General features: G+C 37.4%; 1 protein-coding gene across 1 annotated transcript; it reads left to right on the top strand.

Annotated features, from left to right (window-relative positions):
- The first annotated feature begins 2,000 nt into the window (after positions 1 to 2,000).
- anxa1a (annexin A1a) lies at positions 2,001 to 8,068 on the top strand. Its single transcript, XM_079689441.1, has 12 exons — positions 2,001 to 2,118; positions 2,668 to 2,748; positions 3,391 to 3,481; positions 3,742 to 3,836; positions 3,961 to 4,074; positions 5,864 to 5,954; positions 6,047 to 6,126; positions 6,736 to 6,880; positions 6,969 to 7,064; positions 7,165 to 7,223; positions 7,326 to 7,448; positions 7,533 to 8,068. The coding sequence occupies exons 2-12, from the start codon at positions 2,689 to 2,691 to the stop codon at positions 7,590 to 7,592; spliced, it is 1,014 nt and encodes a 337-aa protein (XP_079545567.1). The 5' UTR covers positions 2,001 to 2,118; positions 2,668 to 2,688; the 3' UTR covers positions 7,593 to 8,068.
- The last annotated feature ends 205 nt before the right edge of the window (positions 8,069 to 8,273 follow it).

Here is an 8,273-nt window from a genome sequence, read left to right as displayed (position 1 = left end):
AAAACAACTTTTGAAAAGCTGCCCACTGTAGTAGCCTCTATGCGTGAAAGGGTTAACAGCAGTAGTTGCCCATTCAGATTTGACAAAACACACATGATGAGCTTTTGAAACCCAAGGTATTGTTTCATAACAACTTTCTCTGATTGTTTAATTTAAATAATTAGCCAAAAACAAAAGGAGTTGTGCATCATACATTAAGTTGTATCTCCTTTATTAATCATCTCACAACCAGGTGGAAAAAATACTTTTATTTTAAATATTTTAAGTAAAAATATTAAATAATAATTGTATTGCCATTTCTATCACTGATTAAAGGTTTGTGTGCCATCTTGTCTGGTGGCTTTAGGCCAAGCATTTCTATCAGGATGTCTTTTCTTTTGTTTTGCATTCTTTGGCAGTTCCACCTAAGAGTGACTTCTCCTCTAAACTTTTATTTTGGTTTAATTTAAATAATTGTTGCCCAAATAGGTCAAATGAACCGACGTATACAAACAAATTAAAAATCCCAAAACGTAGAAAAAGCATTAGACTGGATGGACTTATCTGTTGAGGGTACGACGCCTTCTTCTTAAACCATGGCCTCTGTTGCAGATGTTAAGTTTTGGTACAATTTTACCCTCTTGTCTTGTTGCTCTTGGCCAAACATTTCAAAAAGGATTTCCTCTCTTTTAAAGACCAGATGACACATTTAAAACCTTTGGCGGATCCACCAAAAGAGTGATATCCCCTCTGAAAAGATAATAATAATAATAATAATAATAATAATAATAATAATAATAATCTCTTCAAGATGACATTAATGAAAATCGGCTTTACCCCATCCTTCTTTATTCACTATCCAAACCCTGCCCTGACCATATTTCAATGTGTGTGGCATTTACCAATATATTGCAACTGCATCAAAATAAGAGTAGTTTAATTCAACACAACTATACAGATTGCAACAGCAACAGAATGTCATTCAGCACATATAGAGTACAAGTTTTTAAAGATGTCGTTTAGGGCCTGTAAGGTCTTGATTGTTAAAACACTCCCTTATGGTGAAATCAGAAAGTATGACTGTATGCTTAAACTGATGCAGTCATCATCATTCAGTCAAATGTATCATTATCCTGGCGTCTGCTGAGGCATGTAGCCCACAGGTATCAGGACTGGCTGTACTGCCATGGCAACATGTCACACCTTAAATAAACTCTTTACCTCATCGTACTGAATTCGGTAGGCCCTGTGCTCTTTTCCGCAGGTATACTGTCATGCTGAGGTGTGAATGAACACAGATCAGGGGTTTCACATATTGATGAGGGGCTTAGGTTCATCTGATGAGGTTAAAGAAGCCTCCCAATGACAATATCTGCAAAAGGAGAGAGAACAGGAAGAATGCCATTCTCTATGGCAAAAAACAGCAACAACATCAAACTTTTAAATATAAATGGGACAGATAGAGATTCCAGCAGTGAAGAAATTAAATGTAAACGGTGGAATAGATGAACAACTCTGCATAGGTGTCCAAGTAATGCCATGAACATCACACAAATAAAGTGTTTCTTTATACAAGTATGTAGACATTACAATCGCATACAAATGTGCAATTAAAAAAAGAAACAAAAAAAGAAACAACATCACAGTGCACATCTGAAAAATATGGAGCTTCGAAATGATTATAATTAAACACTTTATTATTGCTTTAAAATCTCCACTATAAGTGCGAACGTATAAAAGTATAACACAGTAAGTCATCATGAACACAAGCCAAGTACCAGATGTATCCCGAGTATTAGTGATTTTACACGAGATCCCCATTTTTATGAAAGATTACGGTCGGAATGTTGATCATATGTTTTCAAGTAAGAAGCGTGACTGTTTTTTTTAATCTACAGTAGGGCCTACTAGAAACTGTTCCTAGTTTTTTAAGCACGGCGTTTCGCATTGGAGAGAGCTCCGTTACGCTCCTGCTGCTGTGGCAGACAGCGGTTCAACCCAATCATGGCAGCTGTGGAGGGAGGATGGGTTGGACCCGTTACTAGGTGGGGTCTATCATGAGTATATATACACTCTCTCTGCCACTTCAACTCCACTGGAATCTCAGTGAGACAAACTTATTCCGTCCAAACCCACACGGTAAGACAATTTCCTTTAATGTTTGAAATCTGAAATCTGTTCTCCAGCAGTTAGTTTGAGAGATTGCGGAAGTTGATGCCTGTAAATTCCCCTTCAAAGTATTGATGCAATCATAAGGGTGTGGTTGTGGAAACAGTAGCGATATTTTTTAAGCAAAAAGTGTTTAGCTGATTTGAATATCAAGCAAAGTTATCAATAAGTATAAATACTAAATCATACCAAAGGAGACCGGATCTCTGTGCTACAATATAATGTTAACCACTAGCAGTGATGAGCGTGGGTGTGGCCAGGCACTCTCCACATGCTTGCCATTGTGGAAAACCACGTAACATAAACCTACAGTAAATATGCAGAGGCTTGTGCTCTCTCTCAGTTGTGGATGAAGGAAAAAAAAACGTGTTCCTTCTATCGTGTGCTAACAAGATCAACACGTTCACTAGATAAGATCTTTACGCCTATTTGAACCACAAGGAGTCCTTTCCACTTTGAATACTATCTACTATATCTTGTGGACTTTGTTTGATCACATCTTCTCTTCTGCCCCTACAGTCAGAGTCCAGCAGCCCCACCATGTCTTTCATACAAGCCTTCATGCAGCAGACGGTCTATATGGGCATGCCCGATGAGTCAGTACGTAACTTTGTGGTTCTTTTCCAATTACTTAGGCCAACGGCCCTGTTTTTTCTTTTTTTTTTCTCTCTTCCTGTGGTATGTTAGGGTGGAAAATTTTGATCTGGCAGAGTTGAGCAATGGAAAGCGAGAAGTGAAGTGAGAGAGAAGAATGAATGAGTGGGATGTTTAAAAGGAAGGAAAAAGGAGTGGAGCAGAAAGATAAGAGGATGATGTTATTAAAGTCTGGACTATAGAGATTATGATGAGAAAAATACTATACTAGGTCTCGAGTGTGTGACTCATAGTGGGAGGAATATGAGCCCCTCCCTTTATAAACTCTGCAAACAGAACAAAATGCTACTTCTGCTTCCTCTGGTTTCTTAAAGTGAACTTCAGGAAAGTTGCACAAGTTTATCCTACATAATTTAACTCTCCTGTTATACAGCTCAACGGAGATGTGTAAAGTCATTTTGAAGTGCATTGTCATGGTATTTCAAGACATAAAAGTGAAAGGGTAGAGAAAGCTTTGATTTTACCTTTTCTTTAAACACTTTTGCATTTAAGGAATTTCAAAAATGCGCGTTTATTACTGGCCAAACGCACACCATGGTAGAACTTTAGTATTTACTAAACACACAATAATCTGTTTTTGTCTCTCAGGTCCTAGCCAAGGAGGGAACAGTGACTGCAGCACTTAATTTCAGCTCCAGTGGAGATGCAGCAGTTTTGGATAAGGCCATCAAGGCAAAAGGTAATCTTTAGTAAATCATTGAAGCATGTATGAACATGTCGTGGTTCTGCACAATGTGTCTCTGCTACAAGAATGACTTGCTGGATTTCACTTTAAGAATTTGACTACCATCTGCTGGCCATCATGCATCATTACTACTAATTGTCTGGAGTAAACGTTGTTTATTCAAATAAGCGCAAACTCAAGTCTCAACTGAATCATATATTTGTGTCTGTTGAGAATGAGAAATTGCAATTTGACTCATCATGTCCTTTGTGCAGGTGTGGATGAGAACACCATCATTGAAGTGCTGGTGAAAAGGAGCAATGATCAGAGACAGCAGATCAAGGCGGCGTACCAGCAATCATCCGGCAAGGTAATTAAAATAAAACAAATACATTCATAGAAAAACAGGATATTGTTCCAAAGTACACATACAACTATACACAAACAGGATCACATTCTCTCAAACTACTTACTTATCTGTTGTCATCTGGCAGCCTCTGGAAGCAGCACTGAAGAGCGCTCTGAAGGGAGATCTGGAGGAGGTGGTGTTGGCTCTGCTGAAAACACCGGCCCAGTACGATGCCCAACAGCTGAAATTGGCCATGAAGGTACATAAAAACTCAAACACAATCCCACAACCCTATAACACCAATTGTATCATATTTGATACATGAGTTTCTGAGACCTCTACGTCATCCAAATGACTAGTACGTTCCTAAAAGACCTGTTTTATGCAATGTGATACATGTCTGCTGCCCTCTGGGGGATTATCCGGGCACTGCAGGCTGTATCTTTGCCAATATTGAATACATTACGGTGCAAATTACTTTTATATTGTTACTGATATCTCACTATGAATATTTACTGTATTGAAGCAACTTATAATCAGTTTATATTTTGTATCTTATTTCATGGAAAAATTGCATTGAAAATGTATGTATCAAATAGTATACAGCAGGTATTTGAGAACATTTCTCTGGAAAATAATCAGTATCATTGTAAGGCAAGGCAAGTTTATTTATATAGCACTTTTCAACACAAGGCAATTCAAAGTGCTTTACAAAAAATGAAAGACATTAAGAAAATGGCATTTAAAATCAGTCATTAAAAAGAAAAGTTAATAAAATAAACATTTAAAAGAAAAAATACATGGATAAAAGTTACAGTGCAGTCTAAAATATGAATAGTTCAATTAAAAGCAGCGACAAAAAGAAAAGTCCTCAGCCTGGATTTAAAAGTAGTGAGAGTTGCAGCGGACCTGCAGGTTTCTGGGAGTTTGTTCCAGATATTTGGAGCATAATAACTAAATGCTGCTTTACCATGTTTAGTTCTGACTATGGGGACAGAAAGCTGACCTGTCCCTGAAGACCTGAGAGATCTGGATGGTTCATAATTTAGCAGGAGATCAGAAATGTATTTTGGGCCTAAACCATTCAGTGCTTTATAAACCAGCAGCAGTATTTTGAAATCTATTCTTTGACACACAGGAAGCCAGTGTAAAGACTTCAGAACAGGAGTGATGTGATCCACTTTCTTAGTGTCAGTGAGGACTCGAGCAGGACTCGAGCAGTGGCGTTCTGTAGTACATTTCATGATGCAATCTGCATTATTCTTACCACAATGCCAAAAACACTGTTTAAATTATTTAATTAAACTAATTAAAGATTAAAATGTACTATATTAAAAGTCAAAATTGAGATATTTACGTTTTTTTTTTTTTTTTGTAACCCGGTCATTCTGTAACCCGGTGACTCACTTGGTAATAATTGCCACAATTTTTTTTTTTTTTTTATTAAAACAATTCCTTGGCTATCATAATCTGTTATTTTGACCAAGTCAGAGAGTACAACATAATTTGTGATTGCATGTACTTTTAGATGGCAAAGAAATACTCTATTTATATAGCCTGTTGGTTCGGGTTGTGACATGTTCAAAATCTTCCAAATGTAATGATCAATATTTGTTTTTGTTTCAAAAGGAGATGTTGATTTGTTCAATAAATTGCCATAAACGCCTGACGTATCAAATATGATACCAAAAAAAATCATATGTAAATAATTACCAACTATTTTGTTGTTGTATTTTGTTAAAAGGTGCAATAAACACCTCAATTTAAAAAATAAATAAATAATAATAATTGAATTTTCTGACAACTATTTGATGTGTCAGGCTTCACAGGGCAACACTAAAATCTATGTATAAATGATTCATCTAAGGTGAATGTTTTGGCCAAACTATCATATGCTATTTTTGGTGCCTGATGGCATCCCCCCACTTCCACATATTCATATATTGTTTTCTTTAAGGGAGTGTAAAAGGTGTGGTCTGTTGGATTTGGGCAAGTGAAGAACTGTCGTTCTCTTTTTTAATTGATCTATGTATGCATCCCTTTCTCAGGGACTGGGCACAGAGGAGGAAGTCCTTATTGAGATTTTGGCCTCCAGAACCAACAGAGAGATTGAGGAAATAAAGAAAGCCTACAAGGAAGGTGTGTGTCGACATATTTTAGGCAACAATGTTCAGTTTTGCTAGTGTTTGGAAATAAAAGGTTTAATTTTTTCATTTCTTTTTTTTACTAAGATCACAAGAAGGACCTGGAGACTGACATCAGGGGGGACACCAGTGGAGAGTTCAGGGCTGCCCTCCTTGAACTCTGCAAGGTACGTTTGTATCGCCTTATACTTTACCTGTTACAAGATTTTGAAGACACGTGTAGCACAAACAGCTATTCATTCACAACAGGATGCATTAACTTCTGAGGCAACATTACACTCCCTACTGCAGCTGAAGTGTTAACAATCAGGCCTTTTTATGGCTTTGTATTTGGGTGTTTTACAAGTCACAAAATGCAGACAATCTCAATAAGATGAACATCCATTACATATTAAATAAAGTCAAAACCTGCATTATGATAAAATGTTGAGAAATGGGAACCTAGATGGAAATAACTCACTGACTGTTGGCGAGTTAAGACTGAACAGAAAACCAGTAACCCTTACACAGCATATATTTAGTTACAAAGGCGATGCCTATTAAAGTTAATTTCATGCTCAAATATGACATCATAAAACAGGCTTGCAAAGTACTAAATGTACAGATTATTCTTAGAAGTCTTTAGGTTTGAATAATAAGTTATGGTTTCATTCAGAAGACTATTGTACATGTGCAAGTGTTATGCCTCATTATAACATTCTACTATCATTGTGTACAGATTGAGGTTAAAGGCTGTGTTCAGCTTTGTGAAGTTGCTCTGCTTGTCTCCATTACAGGCCAACACGACTGAAGGAGTCTGTGAGCAGATGATTGACAGCGATGCCAGGGCTCTGTACGAGGCCGGGGAGGGGAGGAAGGGCAAAGACTGCTCAGTCTTCATTGATATCCTCACCAACAGGAGTGGCCCTCATCTCCGTAAAGGTTAGCTGGCTTCCTCTCCTGTTCAGCAAAATCAGTTTTTATATCAGTTTGTTCCTGTCAGCTCTAAGACTCTTCCTTTCTCCTCTAGTGTTTGACAGATACTCAAAGTACAGCAAGGTGGACGTGGCAAAAGCTATCGACCTGGAGATGAAGGGAGATATTGAAAGTTGTCTCACTGCAGTAGGTAAAGGAACAACCCTGAACTCTAAGCTTATTACCTGATTGTTGCAGTGATTTATGAACAAACTCGATGTAAAGTTAACCTATATTTTTCATCACCACAGTGAAGTGTGCTGGCAGCCGAACTGCTTTCTTTGCAGAGAAGCTCAATTTGGCCATGAAGGTACAGTTTTTGTATTCTATTATTACTTAAGAAATATACTATAAAAATGCATGGCAGTCTAAGGCCTTCACTGACTGATTTTTTTTTTTCTCCCACCATCAGGGTAAAGGTACCCGCAAACATATCCTGACCCGCATCATGGTGAGCCGTTCTGAAATTGACATGAAAAGGATCAAGGATGAGTACAAGAAAAGCTACGGCTCCACACTCCACAAGGATATTCTGGTGAGCAAAAAATCTGACCCCTGAAAAAAACAATAAAACCATCCTATATGCTATCATTTACAACCTGACCTTTCTTTCCTTTAGGATGACACTAAAGGAGACTATGAGAAGATTCTGCTCGCTCTCTGTGGGGGTGATAACTAATCGCTATTAAATCTGGTGTAAGGCTCATATAATTGAAGATCCGGCAGCGAGCCCAGCTGTGGAAAATCAACTATAATCTGTTGACACATATTGTACCCTTTGCTTCTGTGGAGAACCAACAAGACATAAAAAAAAGTCTGACTGTCATGCAATTTGAGATGAGATATTAACAGCAATGCAAAGATAAGAATAGAAAAAAAGCACTGCTTCACTAGATATTTTCTTGGAGTTATTACTTTTTATTTAAAATCTGTTATCCTGGTATAGATCTAACAGCAGTGTGACAGTGGACCTATGTTTTGGCGCAGGCTGACTTTCTTTTCACCCATTAGACTCATATTTGTTGTTTGAAAAGAAGCTGAAGTCAGTGCAGCTGCTTACAGATGTATACAGTTAACCAAATATATTCAGCGGCGGCAGGCCTATACCCTTGAAGGAGCTTGGACAACTTGCGAATAAAAGCATTTTGTATGAAAGCCTATCTGAGTCCTCTTTTTGCACATTGACACATATGCCATATCAGAAAGACATGAATCTACTAGTTATAAGAAATGTTGCCATATATGTATTTACATATAGTCATTCGTATCATTATATACAATAACAGTCCTCATTTCAAACAGGAGAGACTTCATTTTGTTTAAAGAACATTTATTGACACATGCCATATGATAAATGTTA

Source organism: Notothenia rossii (genome assembly GCF_949606895.1).
Source record: "Notothenia rossii genome assembly, chromosome: 6".
NCBI lineage: Eukaryota > Metazoa > Chordata > Actinopteri > Perciformes > Nototheniidae > Notothenia > Notothenia rossii.
This window is presented reverse-complemented; position numbering and strand designations above follow the sequence as displayed.

What these genes read in the sequence shown, in the direction of transcription:
- anxa1a (XM_079689441.1), top strand. Translation starts at nt 2,689, where the DNA reads ATGTCTTTCATACAAGCCTTCATGCAGCAGACGGTCTATATGGGCATG. An exon ending in TAAGGCCATCAAGGCAAAAG is followed by an intron (nt 3,482 to 3,741) that starts GTAATCTTTAGT and finishes TCCTTTGTGCAG; the next exon opens with GTGTGGATGAGAACACCATC. An exon ending in CACTCCACAAGGATATTCTG is followed by an intron (nt 7,449 to 7,532) that starts GTGAGCAAAAAA and finishes TCTTTCCTTTAG; the next exon opens with GATGACACTAAAGGAGACTA.